This window comes from Carya illinoinensis, chromosome 10 (genome assembly GCF_018687715.1).
Source record: "Carya illinoinensis cultivar Pawnee chromosome 10, C.illinoinensisPawnee_v1, whole genome shotgun sequence".
In the NCBI taxonomy this organism is placed as follows: Eukaryota; Viridiplantae; Streptophyta; class Magnoliopsida; order Fagales; family Juglandaceae; genus Carya; species Carya illinoinensis.
Window position 1 is genome coordinate 23,202,842 of NC_056761.1, and position 25,184 is coordinate 23,228,025.

The following is a 25,184-nucleotide window of genomic DNA, read 5'->3' on the forward strand; positions in this document are numbered from 1 at the left end:
GTGGGCTTGATCCAAATGTACACTTAAATACAAAACTAATAATATTCTATTCAAAATTTGGCCACATGGACACAGCTCGTAACTTGTTCAATAATGGGTATTATGAAAATGCTTTGATGATGGTTTCGGCAATGCGTGGGGTAGGTGTCAAGGCCAACCAGTTCACCTATGCGAGTGTGTTGAAGGCGTGTACTAGTATGAGGTGTTTGAAGGTGGGGATGCAAGTATACATGGCTGCATACACAAGAGTAGGTTTGTGGACAATTTGTTTGTATAGAGTGCATTGGTTGACTTGCACTCGAAATGTAAGAAATGAGGAAATGAAATATGTATTTAAATAGAAGGTAAAACAACAAAATCATATGTTTAGAATTTTTCTATTATTAATTACACCAAAAGGATGAATAGATATAAAAGACAAACCTGGATTCTAAGAACAAATACTGTGGTTGTTCAAATAATGAATAAATATGAGAATTCGGTAACCGCTACAACAACTAAATTATGAAGAATTTAGACGAGAGTGTCGCCTAATTTTTCTATTTCTAGGTATTTTATATCTCTTAAGTGGATCAACCCAGCTCTTATCTTCCTCAACGGCTTGATTCCAACGCTCTTTAAATACTTTATGTTCCCATGTTGATTGCCTCCTAATCTGCTTAATCCATCATGAATGCAAAAATCTATTAGTTCATTAAATCATTGCATAACAAGAAACGCTGCCTAATGCCATATATTAATATAGCCACTAAAATCTGAACATTAAGTACTTTTTGGGCTTCAAGTTTGAACAGGAGATCTCTCTCTCTCTCTCTAAAAGAGCAAGCAGCCTACTAAAATAAAATTGATGTTTCGATTCAAAACAATGTTTCGATAGTCCAAGTGATGTCAAACACAAATCATCATGGTTCAAATGTGTTAAGTCGAAACCTTATGTTTTATCACTCTCCCGATTCATACTGGCAATTGACAAAGTTGTCTTGTGATAATAGTAATAAAAACAGCTATAAAAGAAGATCTAACAACTGATCCAATCACATTATTTTATGCAAATGGAATCCTAGTCCAGCCTATGCCTCGAATATCTATGAAGTGAATTATTTCTGTTATCCTGCCTGCAAACCCAGATACATCATCTGAGATGCTAGGTAGCAATTTGTGGTCAATAAAATGGATGAAACAAATGAATTCTCAGACTCAAGATAAAAGTAGACAAGAGTTTTGCACTCTCACCTCGGTTCGCATATCAAAAGCTGAAGCACCATGTCTCTGAAAATCAAGAAGGAAGATTAGCACAAAATGGTGAAATTTAAGTCTAAATATATGGCCGGCCCCCAAAATGTCTAGATCTAAGCATAAAGGGAAAATTTGAGGAAATGAGGCTTAGCTCAGTCAACTCTTTTCAAGGCCAGCAACAACAATTCAACAAGCACAATAGATAAATTGACAAATATGACATCCTTTTTACCATCAAACCTATTCAATTATTCTAAACAAATTGATAAGTACAAATTAACAAGTTCAGATGAAAATCATGTCATCACTATACTTTCATTTATTGTTTAAAACCATTAAACAAAATTAGTCTAACATCCAAGTATTAGTAAGCAGTGCATCCAATTAGTCTACCACTTGACCAAGCATAAAAATGCTTGCGTCTTAGATTTACCAGGAAAATAAGTGACAGAACCTATCCAAGTGATCTGACTCAACATACTGTCTCATTAACATCATAATGAGAAATGAGGTTAACTCCCGTGTATTATCGTTTCCACTTTTGGTATCTCTGTGAATACATTGTTATCCTTGTAATGTCTGGTGATAAGTTATTAGGTGGGTGGGTACTATTGACGCTCCACTTTTAGCCTCTTACACTCCAGATTATAAATATGATATTTCATTAATTCAAAGTGGAGTGACGTGCTATTGTTGCTTCACTTTTAACACTTCACATTTTACACATAATATATCAGAAATACAAAGTAGAGCAACAATGGAGCCATTTCTTAACTACTGTTACTCTTCTTAGAGGCGAACTTAACTTGATAGCTCAAAAAATAATTCTTCACCAGATATTAGGAAAACTATAATGTTTCGTGGAGATAATAAAAGGAATCACGGTTCAGGAAAGCCCCATTGGCACTCAACTTTGTATTTAAATATCACATTTCAAAGGCGGAATTAGAGAAGCAAAAAGTGGAGTGTCAATAGTATCATCCACCAAATAACTCGTATTTATTTTTTTGGACTAACCCTTTACCTGCATATGAGACTAAATAGATAGAAATGTGGAGTGAGAAAAAGTTTGTGGAGGCCACAAGTAGACAAGTAATATATTGCAGACCCTGGTGAGAAACTAAATGGATCACAAATTATTGTGTAGAAGTAAAAATAATTTAAATTTTCTCAGGGGAAGAGAGGGAGGAAAGAGTAGCCCAAAGACTGTATCACCACCACTGCGTAAATATGTATACAAGCTCCAACATCCATATTCAAATCTCCCACCAAGGGTAGGTGAAAAGTACCATTTTGAAGAGAGAACACATAAAAAGGTAGAGGCATAATAATGATTAATTCCATTTCCTAAATGTTTACAACCCCTTCATAAAACACAGTAAGGCTACATAAACACTAATGACTAAGATCCACACAATTATGTCTTTCCAGACATTGCAAACTAAAAAAGGGAAGCATTAAATCCAATATCAGCTTAAACGATGAGAAAAAGAAAAGCAAATAACCTTTTTTGTAGGCATTCCCCTTCCACCCAATGTTTGTATGCCTTTATGAACAATGTATTCACTATCAACGACTCCCACATTCCATCTGCGGTCCCCCTGTAAATCACCATTTTATGGATCAAAAACTTCTAATGTTACATGTTGAGCAGTGTCATTTTAATGTACTAGAGAGGGAGAAGGAGAAAGAAGATAAAGCAGGTCCTAAAGCACGTAAGTAAAATAGACTAACACCAATTGTTTGTCACTTCTAATTAAATAGTAAGATAATATATATTTATGAACTTTAAATAATCTTTTTATAGGTAAAATAATTTCAAGCAACCACATGTCAAAAGGAAGACTTAGAAGTTGACAGCTCTTTTGCATCCAAATTCCAGTTCTACCTTGATCTAATGTGGGATCTAAGTAAATCTCTACACTTTAATCATTTGGATGATATTAGAAAAACAACGATATGATTATCAACTCAAACCGGTAATAAAAAGGAAGGGGGGTGACTCTGGTGCTTTCATAAAGCAAGAATGTAACTATATGCACAATTTTATTGTTCAAGCCAACTAGTAGTGAAGAAGCAAGCTCACTAATGAGGAAAACTAGTAGTTAAGAAGACTAAAAGGATAGCATGCATAAGTATGTTGTTGCTTACACCAAGCTCATTATTGAGATAATACTGAGCAATCTCAGTTTATTTATTTATATTTTTTTGTGTGTGGGAGGTTGGAGGGTTGTGAAAAATCTGATTTCAACTTTTCCTATAGTGCTATCATTATCAGGCTTTATAGCAGGTAAATACAAGAAATATAGGAAAGATGGAGATTTAGATAAATAGAAGAAAAGGGATATTTGTTCCTTGAACTAAATATGAAGCAGGTAATCTGAAAAATAGAAATTACTAGTAATGAAACACAGATTAAGACGCCAAATATGCTCTGCTGACTTGTCAACCATTAGTATTAGCTTGCATGACACAGGTAGTTGGTTCATAATTAATAGAGATGAAGAAAATTAGTTGAGAAATTTCTCAACATCAGAAGTCTTAAACTTTGCCAAGAAAATATGTAAGTTAATCTCACCTGTGCACAATAGCCAAGTTTCATATCCATTCCCCATCCATGGACAAGATCATTCTGGACAAAAAGGAAAACAACTTGTGACAAAGTTATTAGAAGTACAGTAAACATACCAGTACTTGCTCTAATAGTGCGACTAAAATACTTTATAAAAGTAAGTACTCCAAAAAGCAAAAACAAAATGAAGAAGATTGAAATAAATACAGATAAAAACCTAAAGCAAAAAAAAGGAAAAAAATAACATTCACCACAACAAAACAAAATGTAAGACAATTGAGTTTCAACCAAAACTGCCAATTAACATGGACAATCTCCAAAAGGATTAGTCAATGTTTCAATTTGAGCTCCTTGAAATTATGCTAAACTTCTCCCATTCATCACCTTCCTATATACAATCCATGGTGTTACAAGAATTCAAATTAATAATGATAAAAAATACTAAAACACAGGATACTTCTAAACCAAATTTAGTTATTGGATTAAACTGTTTATACATGCTGAAGATGCTAGCGGGTTTAGTTGGAAAAACCTCTTGGTTTGTGCAAAAGAGCTGAGATCAGATCTTGTCTAGATCAAGGATGGTGGATTTAACTGTTTGGACTAAGATAGTAGTTTTAACGTAAAGTGAAAGGTGTCATTATTGGTACACAACAAAAATGCTGAAACATGAGCCCGTATATGCTGACTAATTTTTCAAAGATGTTAAGTAATGGTATTTCTACCTAGAACACATGTATATATGCCTACCTGTATAAGATGCCATGTGCAATGCCAAGCAGATCTTGAAAACACTGGAGCCATGCCTTCAACAAATCTACATGTAAATATAGACAATCATAATAGTTCTTCTCCCTCATTAAACAGAACAGAAGATATCCAGCAATTGGTTCAATATTCTTAAAAGAGCCATAAACTTAGTAAGTAGATTGACAACAACACTTCTCTTATTCATCATGCAAATTTTGGCATGTTTGTCAACATTGACAACGTTATATGTAGGAACTGCCAGTGTACAACATAAGCCTTGATACTGCCTTCATCACCTCTAATTTTTCATGCAAAAAAGCAACCATAGATTAGGGGTTTCAAGGCAGATCTGAAAATCTATTCACATAACCAAGATTAGTAAAATCAATCCACCATTCTGTTAATTCTTGGCTCAATTTTACAGAAGTTTATGCTAAGGAAGGAAGATATCACTGATGTCACCAAATGTGATCTATCTTCTCTCTTTTCCCAACCATGGTGGGATTAGTTCTTTTCTCTTGATTTTTACTGTTGGTAATCTGGTTTGTCTATTTAGTTCTGTGTCAAATGAATCAACCATGTGAGGAGGAAAATTTGACAAAGTTTATTTGATGGGATCCTTGAGAAGATGGAACGGTGTTTGTACATATGGAAGTGAATTAATCTACTGAAAAGTGGTAGGACCACTTTGATTAAGACCACACTGTTGAGTTTGCCACATCTTTTTTTGTCACTATTCCCTCTTCTAGTAGGTGTAGCAAATCATTTGGAAAAACTACAAAGGGACTTTCAGTAGGGGCTGTAGGGGAGGAATTCAGATTCCATTTGATCAAATGGTCTAAAGCTCGATCTCTAGTCCTAATGGGAGGTTTGGGGGTTTGTAATTTGATGCAACTCCATCAAGCTGTCTTGGGGAAATGGTTATGGCACTATGCATATTAGAGGGAGAATTTTTGGAGCACAATGGTGGATGTAAAATATGGGAGTTTTTGGGGTGTAATGAGGTTGATGGGCCATATGTTGATCTTGGGAATAAATAAGGAGAGGCTAACAGGAATTTGCTGGTTTTCCTAGATTTGCAGTGGGAAGTGGTTTGAAAGTAAGACTCCTCCATGATATGTGATGTGGGGATTTGTCTCTCAAGGAAACTTTCCCGGCTTTGTTCAGCATTGCTCAACTAAAAGATACCTCAGTAACCAGACCATTTACAGTTTTCTAGCGATGCTCCCAAGTGGGATGTGGATTTCATCAAAGTGGAATACAATTGGGAGGTGGAGATCCTTACCTTGTATTTTAATTCATTGTATTATGTTCAATTGAGAAGGGGTTCTAAGGACAAGCTTATGTGGGGCTCCCTCGAGTCTCAAGGTGTTTGTAATAAAATCATTTTATAATATATTATCTCAATGTGGCACCATTCCATTTCCTTGGAAGAAAATGTGGCAAAACAAGGCACCTACAAGTACTATTATGATGGATTGGTGTTGTATATGTACCCATGTAGGAGAAGCGGAGAAATAAGTGAACGTCTATTTCGGCATTGTGAGGTGGCCACTACTCTTTGAAATGCATCTTTCAGTGTGTTTGGCTTAGATTGCAGCACGGTGGATTTGTTAGATTGTTGGAAATGGAGGCTTAGTTGTCTTCAGAGTGAAGGGTTGTGAAAGATGATCCCAAGTTGTTTGTTGCAGTTCATCTGGTGAGAGAGAAACAATCATAGTTTTGAGGACAAGAAAAAGACTATGGTGGATCTCAAGAACTGTTTTCTTCCAACACTTTATTCCTGGATAGTTACCCATTTTGGTTGTTCTATTTCTAATTTTCGGGATTTTATTACTCTTTTACATTTTCTTCGTAAGTGTTTCTCACCATATGACCTCAGGTAACAAACACCTTTTTTTGTCATTAATCAATGTTAACTTACCAAACAAACTATTCTTGATATCGCCCTTCATTCTTACTTCTTCAGTGATGGAAAAGAGAATCGAAAGAGAACTTACAGTTCCCAAATAAGTATAACACAGAAAAGATAGTATTCAATACCAAGTACACCAGTATGATAACTTACCCAGTGCATGGTGGCCCCTCACTGGAATCAGAACACTTCACACTACCTCTACGTTCATAGACTCTCCTGTATGATATAAATAATTTAATATAAGCTTTGAAGGATCAGAATTAGGGTTGTAAATGAACCAGTCTATTCAGTAACCTGCTCGATACTCGTCCGGTTAAACTTGAATTGAACTCGACTCGTGAAAAAAGAAGCTCAACCGTAAAAACAGATACCCACTTGATTAGTAAATGACACATACCTGACTAAATTCAACTCGACTTGACAAAAGCTCGTTAAGGCCCACCCGTTTATACCCGAATTGACTCGTTAGCTCGACTCGATTAAAGCTCATTCATATATTGATAAATATATACATATATATTAGCTAATAATATAAGTATAGCACTTTTATAATTAAATATATAATATGTAACCTAATTACTTATGTCTATATGTTGAATATGCTTCATAGCTATATTTTATAAGTGGTACAATAATTAGTCAATAAGATTTAATAATTTCATATACTAGTATGTGCGAACCATATATGAAATAGATGTATGCTATCATATTATGTGAATGTATTAATAATTTATGTAGGCATATAATATATTGTTATTATGGATAAATATCATCTAGCTACATATTAATTGCTTATAAATTTTAAAAATCTTATAATTCAATAGAAGTTATACTTGTTAATTGTACAAATTCAATATTAACAAAAAAATAAATAAATAAACTCAACTCGAGCTCGAGTTGGGAGTTTAGCTTATCGAATAGAGCTCAAACAAAGATTAAATAAAAATCTCAAGCCTGGGCAAGCTCGGGCTCAAGCTCAAGCTTGAGTTTTTTGAGTTGAGTCGAGCTTGGCAAGCCAAAAACTGGCTTGGCTTAACTCAATTACAGTCCTAATCAGAATGGAATGTTTCCCATGGACAATTCTCATAATATCACCTCATTTACCTATGAAACTTCTTTTTCCTGGCACGAACAGTAATTCTATGATGTATATCTGTTGAATTTGGGTCCAGAGCTGGCTGAGATATCTCGAGTCCTTCTCTTTTCGCAATATCCAGGTACCTGGAAAAAAAAATCCAAAATTAACATGTTCTTTGTGGAGGGTATATGCGCATCCCAATAAGTAATCGACAAAACCTTATAGATCAAACTAGAAACCATGATTGCACAAATAAACCCCTTCCACGATTCAAATACCAAGCAACATTTTAGACAAAATTACTACCCCAAAACATTGTCCAACGTTGAATTGCTTTAGTAAGAGAAAATACAATGAAACAATAATCAGACAGTGTCCTAACATAATCAGGTACTAATTTTTTTGGTAATATAAATAGATACTAAAATTTTTAATTGAAACAGGATGTAGAATATATCTTTTCTTAATAGGCGAATGTAGAAGATATCTATCATAGTTGACAATAGTATAAGACAGGAACTGGAAGTAAAAAGATCAAAGGAAAGTCTAGACAATCCCTAGCAATTGCTTTAACTATACATCATCAAATATACTACCGTTCAAAAATGCCGAGATACTGTGATAATATGATCCACATTGCCTCAACTCTTCTAATTTTTTAAAAGAAACAGAAGGTTCTACACCACCAAGATACTTTTAACTTTAAGCATTTATATTCAAGTCCACAACTACCAAGATGATCATCTCTATAGTTGACAGCAAAAGATGTCTCACAAGCCTGTTAAGTGTACCTTCCAGGGTTAAAATGCTTGACCCCCAAATCTTCATCCCAAAGAAATATATAATCATAAATGGAGACCACATCAGGATGTAGAAAGCGCTTTGCAAACCACCTGAGAAGAGGGGGAGAAATAAGGAAAAGCCAATACATACAACAAAAAAGGTTAACATGGAATTGAATAACGGCAATAGTAGAATTTGCAATTTGACTACTCCCAGGAACCAATTTCGTATTCATATCCAAATGAAAATCTAAGTCAGTTCGATATCCAGAGTTCAGATATTCTTTAACTATTGAAGCCATGGAATATAGACTATGATTAAAAAATTACAAATAAAAAAAAAAAGAAATCAAAACTTGGTTTCTTAATGCCTTTTCTCTTTCAAAGATGGTCCCAGATGTATAGACTGAGGGTTGCAGCCAACCATACAAAACCTTGTGCCGAAGTCCTGCATTGCTCTCATAACCTAAGACATTCATTGTTTCAAGTCCCACAGATATTATGATTTCAATAATATTTGGCTTGTCGAAACATCTAAAATTAAACACTTTTATCATTGGAGTGGACCTTAAGGATTGCATTTCTAAAGTGCTTTTATCATTGGATTATCATTGTATGAGTGCTCATCTTGGTTTTTCTTTTTCAACTCCAGGATTTCATTACTTTTTTCTCATTTTCTCACTGGCGTTTTTTATCTATACGCCCCTGTAAACTCGGGCAGTGCATTCTTGTCACTGATAAAGTTTACTTTACTTATAAAAATAGGGGAAGTAGATCAAACAGTAGGGCACTCAATTTCAATACAAGACGAACAAGGTCATACAAGAAGAACACCTAATAAGATAAAAGAAAATCATGAATCACAATACACTTATTTAAGAAAATATATAGTAAAAGGTACTCTTCCACAAGAAGATAGCGATCTCAAATAATAACAAATCTAAAGTATATGATAAACTTCCAATCACTGATGCTCAAATCTTACCACTTTGTTTGGTTCTGAGCAACTATGTGTATGGCCTTGTTACTCCAGTCAAGATCCCCCCACCCATCCATATTGCCATCATAATGGAATAGAATAATCGAAAAATTCTCTGGAAGAAACTGAATTAAATGAAATTAGGTAAAGGTTTCACTTGATAGCATTTTAATTATTAAAAAGAATGAAATTGAATTACCTTTTGAACAATAGCATCCACGTTCTGCTTTTGCTTGATACCAACTGGCATTGCGAGCAAGTTATGATTGCTAAAACCATTGACCTGGAATTCAATACTCACATGAAGAATAATTAATTAATTTGTCTGCATCAATACCAAAACTCCCACAACAGAAAGTTTTAGAAGACTGCTAAGATAAATAAAATAACTTTGTATATTTCATCTTGCAGTTTACAATGAGGCTTGCCTCTTTTTATACACGAGTTCTAGTGGAGCAGCACAGGGGTTGCAGGTGCTGCACGTAATGCATGTGCAGGCAACTGAGTGATGCAGCTAGTGGAGCAGGTGCTGCATGTAATGCATGTGCAGGCAACTGAGTGATGCTGCTGCACGTAATGCATGTGCAGGCAACTGAGTGATGCTGCTCTACTCATGTGCAGGCAACTGAGTGATGCAGCTAGTGGAGCAGCACAGGGGTTGCAGGTGCTGCATGTGCAGGTGCTCTATGTGCAGGTGCTGCATGTGCATGGGTCGTTGCTTTAACAGACCCCCTCAAGTCAAGCGGGAGATCTCTTAAGCTCAGACTTGAACAGAGATGGTGAAAACGTGCAGCTGGAAGTGGTTTTGTAAGCACATCGGCTAACTGATCTTTGCCCGAGATGAACGACACCTGCACATGCAGCACCTGCACATACAGCACCTGCACATGCAGCACCTGCAACCCCTGTGCTGCTCCACTAGCTGAAACTGTGTCTGAACAACACGGGCTAGAGAGGTGGAAGCATATGATTTTTCAAGAGAGATCCAAACTTCTCGTGCGGAGAGGCAGCCCACTACCTGAGCTATAACAGATTCAGATAGTGAGGAGATTAATGCAGACATGACCATTTGGTCATGTTGCACCCAGATATCATATTCTGGATTAGGGGAGTCATTGGGCAGTTTGGGTAAGGAAGCTAGATGAGTGCCATCTACAAACTTGAATAATCTTTGGCCTTTTAGATATGGAATGATTTGAACCTTCCACAAAAGGTAGTTTTCGGGAGTAAGCTTGACAGCGATAATGTGGGACAGAATTGGTGAGGAGAGGGAGGGAGAAGGAGAAGGAGAAGGAGAAAGGGGATTAGAATCACTCATGGTGGACGATTAGTCCTGGTATAGCTCTGATACCATGCTAAGATAAATAAAATAACTTTGTATATTTCATCTTGCAATTTACAACGACGAGGCTTGCCTCTTTTTATACACGAGTTCTAGTGGAGCAGCACAGGGGTTGCAGGTGCTGCACGTAATGCATGTGCAGGCAACTGAGTGATGCAGCTAGTGGAGCAGGTGCTGCACGTAATGCATGTGCAGGCAACTGAGTGATGCTGCTCTACTCATGTGCAGGCAACTGAGTGATGCAGCTAGTGGAGCAGCACAGGGGTTGCAGGTGCTGTATGTGCAGGTGCTGCATGTGCATGGGTCGTTGCTTTAACAAAGACCAAGTGAATCAGTATATTAAAAATCATCTAAGAGTTTTACAACAGCCAAAAAAGTAAGTGCCATATTTCAAAGACTTTAAAGATCAGAAACCAATTACTTTAGGATCAGAATCTCTAACATCTGACCGTGAACTACTACTTGACCACAGCGGCCTTAGCTCCAAATCCGACCTAGCTTGCATTATACCACTAGGCAAACCGTCCAACAAATATCTGGATCCCAAATGAGATTCCTATAAGAGAACATCAGAAGCACCTTAGAATGATAACGAAAATATAGAACATGCACACATATTCCGCATGATCATCCAACCCATGCAAGTGCTACTTCATCTTGGAAATTTCAATATTTTCTAAATCAAGGATTAAATGTAATCAACAAGATCTACCAAGAGAGCTACTTAAAGGTTCACTAGTGAACAAAGCAATGAAATGAAGAACTAACCTTGAGAAGTTACATGATAACACTATTATAGTAATTACCTTTATAGTTTCGAAACGAGGCAATTCCTTGTCCATCTGATACAAGACAAATTATCACAGCAATAATAAAAGGTTAGCTCAAGAAATATCTTTAAGTAAAAAGAGCTGGACAAAAATCAAATATAAGTATGCAGCTGTGTAATGCGTTATGGTAACCTACTGACCAAAAGAAGTTATGTATGGCAAAACTAGCAACTGAAGATATCTAGACACAATCATGGATTGTAAATTGGAGATTCTGGGCAAATTCTGAACCCAAATAAATAAGTATTCTTTTCATTAACCAATCAATTACAGGAATGCAATTATGGGAATTCTTGGGGTAGAATGGTATCAAACAAGGTGAATTTGACCGGGAGAAGGCCACCAAGAAGATATTGTGTCTACCAGATTGGTCCTCGTCAAAGATGATAAACAATATCTGAAGAATCGATAGGGTTGTTGTACCTCTGTCTGCTGATACTGATAATTTGTGATTCTGTACACAACCAACAGTGTAACTGCACACACAAGTCCCATAAACAGCATCTGTCTCATCTTGAATCCACATTTTCCCTACACCAGTATCATACAATTAGAAGCTCTAAAAATATCGCTTTAGTATATGGTACAGTTACAGTTTAGTATTAATGTCTTTCTCCCAAACTATTATCAATTATAACTATAAGAATTGTACAAAAAGAAAATGGAAAACATAGAAAGACCTAGCCCATCAAAGAAGGCATTCTGTTTTCTCAATAGCCATCTCCATGATTGTAATGGCTTCATAGCCAACCAAGGCTTCTATTTAGTTCTCATAACAAACTGCAGTCCAAACATATACAGAAGGGACTAGTATCAGAAGTGATTACAATCACGATTCACGCGTTTGTATCAATATGTATTTTTGATAGGTTGAAGCTAAAAATATTATTCCTTGAACTCTAGCTTAAGTTTTATTAGAAGCCACTAAGCGACAAAAAAAAAAAAAAAGGTTTTAGCAGAAGCCACACGTGATCCAGCAAACTCTACCATAACATGAAATCAAGCACTTACGGAATCTTCTTTAAACGCTAACATCTTAGATCATACCAGTGTGAAATGAGTTTGTATGTGTGCGCACGCGCATGCATGAATCTAGAAGAGAGCTCCTCTGTTAATTTGACGACTGAAAAAATCGAAACATACCAGAATCCTCTAAAGGGTAACAGAGGTACGATTCAGATATCAACTACAAAACCCGTAATCCAAAAAGCAAAGCTTCACATTGCATTGATTACTCATCCATACAAACCACCAAAGAAGGTAACGAAAAAAAATCTACTCCAAAACTCTCTTAATAATACAAGCTTGATCCAAAAAAGCCAATCCTTGATCTTCCCGGTCAATGTGGTTCTTCCAAAATACAGGAGAGAGAGTGGAAAAAAGATTTTCTGACCATTTCCATTAGATCTAGTAAGATTTAACTGACACTATCATTGATCCTGATATATTATACAGCAAAACCAAGCTCATAAATAATTTATATATACATGAGAGAGAAACAAAGCCACCCTTGAATTGATACTTGATAGTCCCTTAACACACCCTTTTTTTTAACCAAAAAATAAAATTATTAGTCCGCATGTTCAGAGCTTCAAAAACCGAACCCTGCTCTGATTCTCATTCCGCTCCAAAAAACAAAAGACACGCATTGGAAATGACTACGAAAAAGGAGATAAATGATCACAAACCTTGAAGCTTGAAGCCCCGACAATCATGAGCTAGAATCACTAACAGAGACAGAGAGAGTCGATAGACGATGGAGATTGAGAGAGAAACGTCGCGTTTTCAGGAGGAGGTAGGGGGAGAGGGAAGTGACTTTGCATGTCGTGGTATTCTTATGGATCCGGGACTAGTCACTAGCCGACGTACACGAGTCTAACACGACCCCACGCACGCGAGGGAAAGCCGTGCGTGTCTATATTTATATTCCAGGAAGGAAGATTACTCTTGTTTTCGATCAAAGAATGCTTATCTTTCTCATTTTCACACATCATAATTATCAAATTTATTTTAGTTTTTTTTTTATATAATAAATATATAATGTATAGATAATAAGTAAAATAATTCAATTAGTTTAATAAAAATAAAATAAAATAATAAATAATATAAAATAATATTAAAATATATAAAATATGTGGTATTAGATAATGAGTAGTATCTCTCCAAGTTTGAACTCTTCATCTTTTAAATTAAAAGAAAATTGTGGATATTTAGAGAATGAGATGAGATAAAAAAAAAATTTGCGACTAATAGTGAAATAGTTTGTGAATAGTAATGAAATGATTTGAGTTATGATATTTTATGGAGTTTTGAAAACTGAGCGAGAAAAAGTTAAATAAAAAAATTATAAAGTTAAAATATTATTATAATATAATTTTTGTTTTGATATTTGAAAAATTGAAGTGTTTTTTATGTTTTATTTGAAAGTTTGAAAAAAAATGTAATAATTAGATAATGATTATATAAAAATTTTAAAAATTTAAAATTGAAAAATGTTTGTATTTAAATGATATTTGAAAAAAAAATGAAAAATGCTAGTTAAACCGATAAAAGTGACCGATTGAATTTTTTATTTTTTTATTTTATTTAATGGTTAAGGAAGTTAATATTAGTGAATTGGTATTTTTTATTTTTTAAAAATATTTAAAATTGTATAAAAAATAATTAAATAAAAGCAGAAGAAAAAGAGTACATTTGCACTTTTTGGTTCCCTTCTTGGATTGAATTTTCAGATTCCCTAATACCGTCTTTAAAAAAAATAAGATAAAATAAAATGAGATGAAATGAGAGATGAAATCAACCCTATATCTATTTGAAAATTTTAGAACTTACATCTTTAGGTCTAGTTTCAAGATTATACTCACCCCAAAAATAAAATAAAAGTTCAAAATTCTACTTGTACGGATCTGTTATTCTCCTAAATGATTGCGTAACATTTGATGTCAAGACAGATAAAAAAGTGCAACATGTCATATTATGTATAGTCATTATTTAAAATTTAAACAAAAATGTATCAGCATGCTACGTTAGTATGAAAATTAAAATTTTCCTCTCTCCATCAGGGAAAGAAGTGCTCTTGAAGGCTGTTATACAAGCTGTGCCTACCTACTATATGAGTGTATTCAGATTGCCAAAGAGATTATGTAATGAGATAGCTTCACAAATGGCCAAATTCTGGTGGGGGTTTAAACAAAAGGACACAAGAATTCAATGAAGGAGCTGGAGCAAGATGGGAATGTCAAAATGGGATGGTGGGTTGGGCTTTAGAGAGTTGGAAGCTTTTAACCAAGCTCTCCTTGCAAAGCAGTGTTGGAGGGTGATGATGAACCCTTTATCCATGGTTGCTGTTGTTTTAAAAGATAAATACTTTAAGAATGATAGCATATTGAATTCCTCTTTAGGATTTAAACCTTCTGTCATTTGGAGAAGTTTGTGGAGTTCTCTCAACCTATTGAAGGAAGGGCTGGTTTGGAGGGTTGGTAATGGGAAGAGTATAAGAATCTGGAAAGATAAGTGGTTACCTATGGCTGTCACTTATAGAATTCAATCATCACCTCAAATATTGAATGTTGAAGCAAAGGTGGAGGAGCTAATAAGAGCCGAGAGGAAGGAATGGGATATTGAATTAGTGGAGAGGGTGTTTAATGCACATGAAGCCTCAATAATTTGTAAGTTACCTGTTAGCTTTTCTGGTCTTCCTGATAAACAGATTTGGGCATTTTTGAAAAATGGTATGTACACTGTGAAAAGTGCATATCATTTTGAGGTAAACAGAAAAAGAAGGGAGAAAGGGGAAATATCAAGCAGGTCAAGTGAGGTATGGAAGGGGTTATGGAGATTGAGAATTCCAGGGGTAGTTAAAATCTTTATTTAGAAGGCTATCAACAATTGCCTACCAACTAAGATGAATTTAAAAAAAAGAGCAGTCTTGAAAATAGCTACTTGTCCAGTTTGTAAAAATATGGATGAGTCAGTATGTCATGCTCTATGGAGTTGTAATGGGGCAAGTGATGTTTGGGCGTGTGAAAAGAGCCCAGTGCAGAAATGGCAAAGCAGTGAAAGAGATTTCTTTGACTTATGGTCTGACTGGTTCTCTAAATTGCCTCTAGATCAGTTAGAAGTAATGGCTGTGGTATTGAGGGGAATCTGGTTAAGAAGAAATGGCTTGGTTTTTGAAAATAGATTCGAAGCACCTAATGCAATCTTCAGCAAAGCTGTGGAATGTTTGTCTGAGTATCAATTGGCACAGGTTAAGCAAGGTCAAGCAAAGGATACTGGTGGAGTTCAGAGCAATAACTGTCAATATTGGAAGGCACCAATGGGTGATGATGTGAAAGTAAATTGGGATGCAGCCTTCAAGACTAGTGAAAACAGAGGTGGGATTGGGGTAGTTGCTAGAGACAGCTATGGAGAGGTATTAGTTTCTCTGTGTTATCCCAGAAAACATGTTGCAGATCCTTTTATAGCAGAAGTTTTTGCTCTATGGAGGGCCATGAAGTTGTGTGAAGAGTTACAATTCCTGAAGGTGCAACTAGAAGGTGATGCATTATCTGTTGTTAAAGCTGTTAACAGTTTAGAAGAGAATTGGGAATGGCATGGTCAAATGATTGAGGATCTAAAAGCTGTTCTGCACAATAGAGGGAGCTGGAAAGTAGTATATGTAAAGAGATCTTGTAATGGTGTTGCTCATAGTCTTGCAAAGTTAGCTCTAAATGAAAGTGAAGAGTTAGTATGGATGAAAGATCATCCTAGGGAAATTCTGGAAAGTGTTGTTTTTGATAAACATTGTAATTTGGTCAATACATGAATACAAATTGCAGGTTTCCTTTAAAAAAAATATGAAAATTAAAATAAATAAAAAATTAAAAGATAAAATAAAGTCATAAATTTAAAAAAATCAACAAAATAAGTAACCATAAAATTATTGCAACGAGTGATCCATATTAGGAATGAAACATGGGTAATTTATTAAGCCTAAAATAAGTTTAATGAGTCGTATTGGAATAGCCCATGAGCTATTAAGATTTGTGAAGTTTGATTTTATAAGTTATATTGGATAAGCTGCGAGTTATTGTTTATTGGGATTTAGTTAAGCCCAAAGGCCTAACATTTTATTTTAAAGTTGTTCAGGTTAGTTGAAAATTTTAGAGGAAATTAAGAAGCCCATTTCTTAGAAATCCAACTAAAATTTCTGAATTTTTGGCTTATGAAATGAACTCAAACCCATTATAACTCTAAGGCCCCCATTTGAATGTTAAGTTGAGTTGAGATGAATTAAATTTTTTATGAATAGTAATAATTTGAGATGGTGAAGTGAGTTTATTGGGACCCTCTAAAGATGTGTTTAGAAGTTAAAATGAATTTAGATATATTTATGGAAAGTTGAAAAAAGTTGTAGGTCCTATGTGTAAAAAGGAGTTGAGTTTAGAGATTTAGGAATTGTGTTTTTGGACGGTGGACTCGGTTTAAAACTACACTGAACTTCCAAGTTTCAAACAAGCCCTAAGTCATGTACATCTCTACCTTCCACTAGGATTCACTTCTCAATAGAGTTCTCTCTCAATAGGGATTTCAATTATAGAACCCTTCTATTAAAATCTTCAAACTTGATTCCCTTCTATATATACCCGCGTAACCCCATGCACATGCTATTATCTTCCCCGTGAACCTAGGGTTGCCGAACCAAATCGTCACGCACAAAGCATTAGCCGCAATAGTGGATTGCCTCCTTCCTCAACCACAACTGCTAGTGTCCATAACCCAAACTCTCTCGCGTCGCCTCCCCTTCACAGCCAACCAAATCTACCCAAGCCTACATGCACAACCAATGCACCAACCCTTGGAGACCCGTGCTATGTCGCTAACAAAAGCCAGACCAGCCATGGGAAGGTAGCTTGTGTCTCTTTCCTCAACCACCGTGCAAAGCCAAGCAAGCAACTGACACCACTGCTTGGCTATCGAGCACCCATACCCCTATTTTTTATACAAAAAGAAAGAGCACCTCTATAGCATGCCAAACCAAGAGCCATGGCCCATGCTCTGCAATAACCCCTCCATGCCACCACCCCCACCAACTGTATGTGACACTCCCAATCTCCGCTTGGGATGGAACGGAGGCTTAGAGTGTCAAGACATGCAATACAAGGTTATATACCATCGTTCATGACAGTTAATATGCAATGCATCTTATGAGTGCAACTAACATCATATAATATTCATAGCAAATTAAGGGTGACAGAATAAAACTTATGCTGGAATAACTAAAAAAATCCAAATTCATTGATAACCATCATAAGTTCAAGCCAAATAGTAGCATAATCTTAGTACAGCTAATCATCATAAAAACAGGGAAGTTAGTGCACGACCTTGCACACAGAGTAAAGTGTGTTGGCCAGCCAAATAAGTCAGATTAGTTAGTTCATTCAGATAAAGCAGTCATGCATAGCATAAGCATCAGTATGATCAGTTATGATTTTAAGTTTTTAGCATGAAATGTTTTATGAAAAAGATATTACGTTAAGTATGTCTACATTATGATGAGTTTCCTACTAAGTTATAGACTCATTATATTTAAACTACCCCAGGTCAAAAGATTTATGAAGGTAGAGTTGCAGGATGAGACTTGGTCCAAGGAGGCTTGGTAGTGGCATAGATCATGTACACAGATGTTAAGTTATGATTTTTTTATGAAACAGACTTTTAGAAATTTTCATAAATGCTTTCGCACCCTCTCATTTATGATTTCAGTATTTTAAAACAAAACGACTCTATTTATTATAAAGAATCTACATTCTTTCAAGCTAAAATTGGCAGCATGCCCTCTTTCATATGGAAAAGTATCATTGCTACTAGATCTTTACTAGAAGAAGGCACAATTTGGAGAATAAGGAATGGAAAAGATGTTCAAATCTAGAAAGACAAGTGGCTTTCACAACCATCCCCATTTAGGATCCATAGTGCAGTAAAGGTGTTAGAAGGAAATGCAAAAGTGCAAGAACTCATTGATCGTGATACTAAGCAATGGATATCGCCTCTAATTTATAAAATCTTTTTAGAGAGGAAGCTGATATTATCAAAAAAAAAAAAAATTCTCTAAGCTACATTAATAGCCCTGACAAACTGATTTGGAAAAGATCTGCAGATGGTAAATTCACAATAAGAAGTGCTTACCATTTTCATAAAGAATTGGAAGAACAATCAAAGGGTCAGCCATCAAGTAGTGTTTATAGTAGACATGTGTGGTTTGACATATGGAAGTTGAATATTTTCCCAACAAACAAAATTTTCTTGTGGAGAGCTTGCTGAGAAGGACTCCCTACCAATATGAACCTGTCTAAGAAGGAGGTTGTGGAAAATCCTAATTGTCCTATTTGCATAGAAGGGGAATTATAGCTCATGCTTTATGGAGTTGTCTTGCAGCACAAGATATTTGGGACCAATATTCTAAAAAGATCCAAAAAAGCTCTTTATCTACTAAGACCTTTCTGGAATTGATAGAAGACATGTGGACTAATTAAAAAAAAAAAAAAAAAAAAAAGAAGAAGAAGAAGAAGAAGAGGTGATGGAGGAATTACAGGTGCTCGTATAGGAGTCTAGTCAGATCCAAAAGTCCTTATTCAACTAGGCGTACCCCTACAACCCACACTTCACACTTACTTTCCAACATCTCCTATCACCGAGCTCTAAAGTTTGACTTTCAACTATGAAAATAAATAGGCGAGGCTTATCATTGTGTTAAAGTGCCTTTCAAGGAAATGTTGTGGTTTCCAAAAGAATTTGGTAGAGAAAAAATACTTTTGTCTTTCAAAAAGAGTTCAAGCATCCTAATGCAATGGTGAAATAGTCACCATAAGATTTGCAAGAGATGAAGGCCTTACAATCCATGAAAGTTAGGCAGTTAAGCATTACCAGCTCTGTAGAACAAAGATGGACCCCTCCTCCTATGAACACTTTCAAGATTAATTGGGATGTTGTTGTTGATAAAACTCGTTGTAAAATTGGAATTCGAATCATAATTCGAGATGAGAATAGATTAGTAGCTGCAACTATGAGAATGAATTGATCCTTATTTCTTGATCCTCTATTGGTAGAAGCTACTGACATCTCGAAGCTACCAAATTTGGTTTAAATCTAGGCCTTAGTCACATCATATTCGAGGGTGGCTCACTGCATATTGTTAAAGACACAACAAAGGAAGAGGAATCCCGGTCTACAGTAGGTAGGGGTGTAACCAGTTCAAATTGATTCGGTTTTGGATAAAATTTGGGACTGAACCGGTTTTGCATTTTCAAGAATCGATTCCATACTAGTTACTTTCCTAAACAAGTTTTGGTCCTGTTTCCTAGCTTTAATATACTATATACGATATTATATAATAATATATAATATACTATAATTATAGTATATTATAGTATATAATCTATAGTGTTAATATATTGTAATATGTTATAATATATATTATAATTGTATTATAGACTATAGTGATATATTATAATATATAATATAGTGATATAGTATAGTATAATATATAGAGATACAGTATTAGTATAATTATTAATATATATTATATAATATTAATATAACTATTAATACAATAAACTATGGTCAGTGGCGGAACCAAGAACTTTTATGAGGAGGGGCCAACTTTTCTATTGTGTGACACATTTATATAAAATAAAAAAACTAAAATAAAAAAACTAAAAATCATAAAATATAACTATATATAAAATTAGATCTCAATAATTTGTTACATATACATAAAAATAAAATTCTAAAAAACACAACTTAATATTTGTTTCAAATTTTTGATGATAATGTTTCATGAAATAATATTAATCTATTATTATTTTTAAAATGAAATATTTAGAATTTATTTTCTTCTTAGAAACTATCAAGTGATCTTTTAAAATGTCATCTTTAATTCTAGTTTGTAAGCCAATTTATCAAGTTTCATGCAAAATTTAGATATTTTCGTGTCACATTAAGCATATAATGTCATAATTGAGACCTTAAATAATTTTTTTTTTTACTTAATGAAGTCTAGAGGATAAAATCTCTTAAATATTTTTCATGTAAATTATCAACGTTAAATGATTTTTCTTGTAATTTCACTTTGGATTTCATCTTAAAAAGTTTAATATTGTATAAAAAAAAAAATAACTTGGAGATCCATATTAATAATTTTATTATTTTTACTAAATTTAGTTTTAATTTAATTTTGGTGAGGCTACATCCTTGAAAATAAATAATACATCGAAATTATAGAACTATAGGAAAAAAAAATTGAAGAAAGACATTTCTAAATATATAGATATTTTAGAAAATTTTAAAGAATATATGGGAAGTGTAAATTTTTTTGGGGGGCCATTTGCTATATTTATAAAATTATAAATAAAATATAAGGTATATTTTGAATTTTTTAAAAACTTTGGGGGGCCATGGCTCCCCTTAGACATAAGGTAGGTCCACCACTAATTATAGTGATATAAGATTTTAAAATTTAATATTATATTAATTAGTAATTTATCATATAATACAAAACTATTTTATATATAATTATATATTTATTATATATAAAAATTATGTACAATATAAAAAATTTAAATATATATATATATATATGAACCTGTCTATCCAGTTTTAGAAAAAGAAAAATTAAAACAAAATCGATTTTGATTAGTTTTAAGAAAAATAAAATTAGTATCGGACCAAACCAAACTATATACTGGACTAAACTCACCGGTTTGGTCCAGTCTAATTTATCAGTTCACTATTTTTTTTACACCTGTAACAGCCAGAATAATTGTTAATGACATCAAGAAGCAAATTCAAAACTATGCAAGATGGTCAATCCATCATGTAAGACGAGCCACTAACAAAGTAGCTCATGCTTTAGGTCAAAATGCTTTACTTATCAAGTTATCTCAGATGTAATTGTGGACATGGAGGATCCTCCTTCATATATACAGTCATTGATCTAATATGCTTTGATGAAAAATACAAGTTTCCTTCAAAAAAAAAAAAAGGAAGGAAGAAGAAGAAGAAGAAAGTTGAACAATATTTCTTCTTTCTTGTAAAAGTAAGAATAAAATAATATAAGAATTAAGTGATAGTAAAGTCAGAGACAAATAATAGGAAATCAATAATCATTACAAGATTTGTTATAAACTATCTTGAATTGTATGACCACATTTAGCTAGCCGTCAAATGCATAGTGCTAGTGCATAGTGCTAGTCGTCAAATGCATAGTGCTAGTCGTTAAAAGCATAGTCTCTTTTGTACTCCTATATATATCGCCGTATCTTTTAAGGAATTCATAAGTTTGATATACAGATCAATAAGAAAATCTCCTCTCTCACTCTCTCTCAATCTTTTGAAACTCTTTCCTTTTCATCGAGTTCATAACACGTTATCAGCACGAATTGCCTTATTTTTCTTCCTAGCCTCTACCCAATCTTTTCTCTTCCTCTCTCTCAGACAGCGTCCAAAATCTTCGACGGCCGAACCGTTCGTTCTTAGATCTCTTCCTTTCTCTCAGATTTGAGAATCATCGTTTGCCAGTTCTCTTCCTCTCTCTCAGATAGACATTTAGGACGGAGTCACTGAGCTCAACTACAAGAGCTCTGATCGAGTCACGAAGGACAACGAGAAGAGCATCAAGAAGATAGAAACAGAGAGATGCGGTGAGCGTGGATCAAACACGCAACCTTCAGATCTTCAGTCTGACGCTCTCCCAACCTTTAGACCTTCAGATCTTCATTGAACCCGTGCTCGTATTTGTTGGCTGAGAAGATCGTTCCTCGTCGAGTCAAAGAAGCTCTGGTACCTCGCTGGCCTAGCCATCTTCACCTACATATGCCAGTACTCACTTGGTGCCGTAACCCAAGTCTTCGCTGGCCACGTCGGAACTTTAGCAATCGCAGCTGTCTCCATTGAAAACTCTGTTATTGCTGGTTTCTCCTTCGGCATCATGCTTGGAATGGGGAGCACGCTCGAAACGCTACGAGGGCAAGCTTACGGAGCTGGACAGCTTGATATACTGGGGATCTACACGCAACGGTCGTGGGTGATTCTAGTGACCACAAGTGAGTATGAGACCGGAGAGCTTAGAGGCCGGGGTCGAGCCGAGCACCAGCTTCTGCATTATCTGAAGTTGTGCAGTGGCTGAGACCAGAAGACGCAGAGAGAGAGAGAGAGAGAGAGAGAGAGAGAGAGAGAGAGAGAGGGACAGGACCCCTTGTTAATTATTGGTTGTGGCGTGGCACATCTCCAAAACGTTGGGCCACAACGAAACCACGGTAGATGATATCTTGCAGATCTTCTCCAATTTCGACGGTGTCCCTGATCACGAAAATCTACTGCACTTTTTCCAAACCTCACTGAAATGCCCTTGATGGAATTTTAAACTTCTCTACTACCGACTCACCCTGAGTGAGTCTGTTGACCACCGAGGGACGATTCTCCAAACCGACATTACTTGTCGAAAAAGCAAAGTCAATGAAGTATGTAGCACATGGGCGGGCCAGTGTTGATTATCGCATAATTGGAGCATGTGATTCTTGTAATAAAAAATTCAAGTTGGTGGGAAAGCGTTTGATTTTTGTAAAAAGAAAGATAGATGAAGAGGACAAGTGGGTCCCATGGGAGTGGCAAGTTGTTGTTCCAGATTGATGCAAGTTGTCCAACTACTTTTATTATTCCAAGAAGACATTATTTTGCATAAAATATAGGAAGTTTTCTTGCATGACCACAGACTGTGGGTCCGGGAGTAAAAGAATGGAGAAACTTGAAAAGAGGACAGCAATAATGGGCTGCTTATCATCCTCCAGTCAAAAATGGCTGTCCACTACTTCTAATTATTTGGCCTAATTTTTAACGTAGACAGTATATATTACCAAAATCTAATTGCAAGAAAAGTCTTTCTTTTCTTTTTCTTTTTGGTACAGGTTTCCTTTTGAGACGTGATGATGATGATGATGATGGTAAATTAGTTTTTCTTCTCATCAGTAGCTTTTCTACTCATATGATGTTGGACATCAAGTAAGTTTTTCAATATATTATTTGAAATCTCTAAGATACAAGTTTTATTTATTCTTTTATACTTGTTATAAATTATTGATGATATGATTTATCTGAGAATAGAAATGGAGCATCCCTGAAGGATGGCCCTAAATCAATAATAGCTTTTGAGTATCTCATAATTTAAATGATTGATACTTGTACCAAAAAGCTCATTATGATTTATGCACCTGAAGTTGCATAATTGAAATTGTGGAAAAAATATATATTTGAATGAACATCTCGAATGTGCTCCTGAAGTAGCAATATCGAATATGCTCCTGAAGTAGCAATATGAAATGCAAACGTTCACAATATATTCTAAATTTGTATCAGGTCTTTCAGTGACCGAGCAAAATAATGAGTTTTTGATAAGAAATCATTAATCACGTCCTACTAGTTCTACATCATTCCCTGAAGTGAATGATAATAGATTTTTATCATTTTATTCCCTGAAGTGAAAAGAATGATGCGTTTTATTCAAAGAAATTAAGAGATTGGACGTGATAATGAATATCTTTTCAAGCCAGAAGCTCGTATTAGAAAAGCTATAAGCTTTCTCTTTGAGATGATATTATACAAATTATTGAATCAAATATTATGATGCATCAAAAAGTGATATGATTCAAAATATTTGTATCTTTTCATGGTTATCTTGATCATCCAAAATGAATTACGATAAGTCGAATGATTTTCATATGGACGTCCATAAAAGAACCAAAAAATTCTTTTACTATAAAGTCTTACCACTAGAAGTGGAAAGAAAAATTTGCCAGAAGTAAATAAGATGAAATTATTCGACGATATCTTGATTATTATATGTGAACCAAAAGTTCAGATGATAATTAAATTTTGGATGCAATAAGATAAAAATGTCTCATATTCTAGCTGCTAAAATTCCAGCGAGGATTGAAGTCCCTGTAGGACAATTAAGAAATTCAGCAGTCTAAAGACATGTTTAAAGGCATGTGAGACGTATTGATATAAAAGATAGAGCATCTCAAAAGAGAAAGGCACAAATAATTTTGTGCTCCTGAAGAGGTCATACCCACAAAAAAAGCAATAAAGTCCATCCAAATTCTCTGTATAAAATTCTCCTATATAAACTCTTGAAGAGTGCCTCCTGAAGAGGTTTTTCATGAAAATGTCTTCCCTTGAAGAGGGACAGGTACCTGAAAATAACGAGATCTCGACACATTTTATGAATATTAGAGAAATTATGGATAGAAATAAAATCATTGTCGACAACGTATTTCCATATGAGATGGCAATTGACATTACCAGAAGTAATAATGAAAGTGAATCAAGAACCGTCGAAGAATACGACGTAAAATATTAGCCAAATTTGAAAGAAACAATTCCTGCAGAATTGATTCACTAGTAAAATATTATGCATCGGGACTTATAGTCCAAACACTTAAAGAGGTGATGCTTGTTAAATGTCAGTGGGTATTTATAGAAAGGAAATAAAAATGTGATATATAAATCACGAGTCAATTTCTCAATTCCTGAAGAATTGATATCACTAGTTAAATGTGATAAATATGGACCTGAAGTCCAAACACCTAAAGAGGTGATTTTTGTTAAATATCAGTGGATATTTATATACATGATATAAAAAGCCTGAAATTTTTAATATG

At 34.7% G+C, this 25,184-nt stretch overlaps 1 protein-coding gene across 2 annotated transcripts; it reads right to left on the reverse strand.

The window, feature by feature from the left end:
- Positions 1-304: 304 nt before the first annotated feature.
- LOC122278894 lies at positions 305-13,354 on the reverse strand. Of its 2 annotated transcripts, XM_043089103.1 has the most exons (15): positions 13,176-13,344; positions 12,168-12,267; positions 11,911-12,018; positions 11,464-11,499; positions 11,079-11,213; positions 9,515-9,598; positions 9,322-9,440; positions 8,346-8,447; positions 7,581-7,697; positions 6,627-6,692; positions 4,559-4,625; positions 3,815-3,868; positions 2,742-2,837; positions 1,234-1,269; positions 305-655 (listed from the first exon to the last, which is right to left on the reverse strand). In XM_043089103.1, the coding sequence occupies exons 3-15, from the start codon at positions 11,998-12,000 to the stop codon at positions 503-505; spliced, it is 1,155 nt and encodes a 384-aa protein (XP_042945037.1). In that variant the 5' UTR covers positions 12,001-12,018; positions 12,168-12,267; positions 13,176-13,344; the 3' UTR covers positions 305-502. The 2 variants fall into 2 exon arrangements, with proteins under 2 accessions (XP_042945037.1, XP_042945036.1); XM_043089102.1 differs by lacking the exon at positions 12,168-12,267 and having other exon boundaries at positions 13,176-13,354.
- Positions 13,355-25,184: the final 11,830 nt, after the last annotated feature.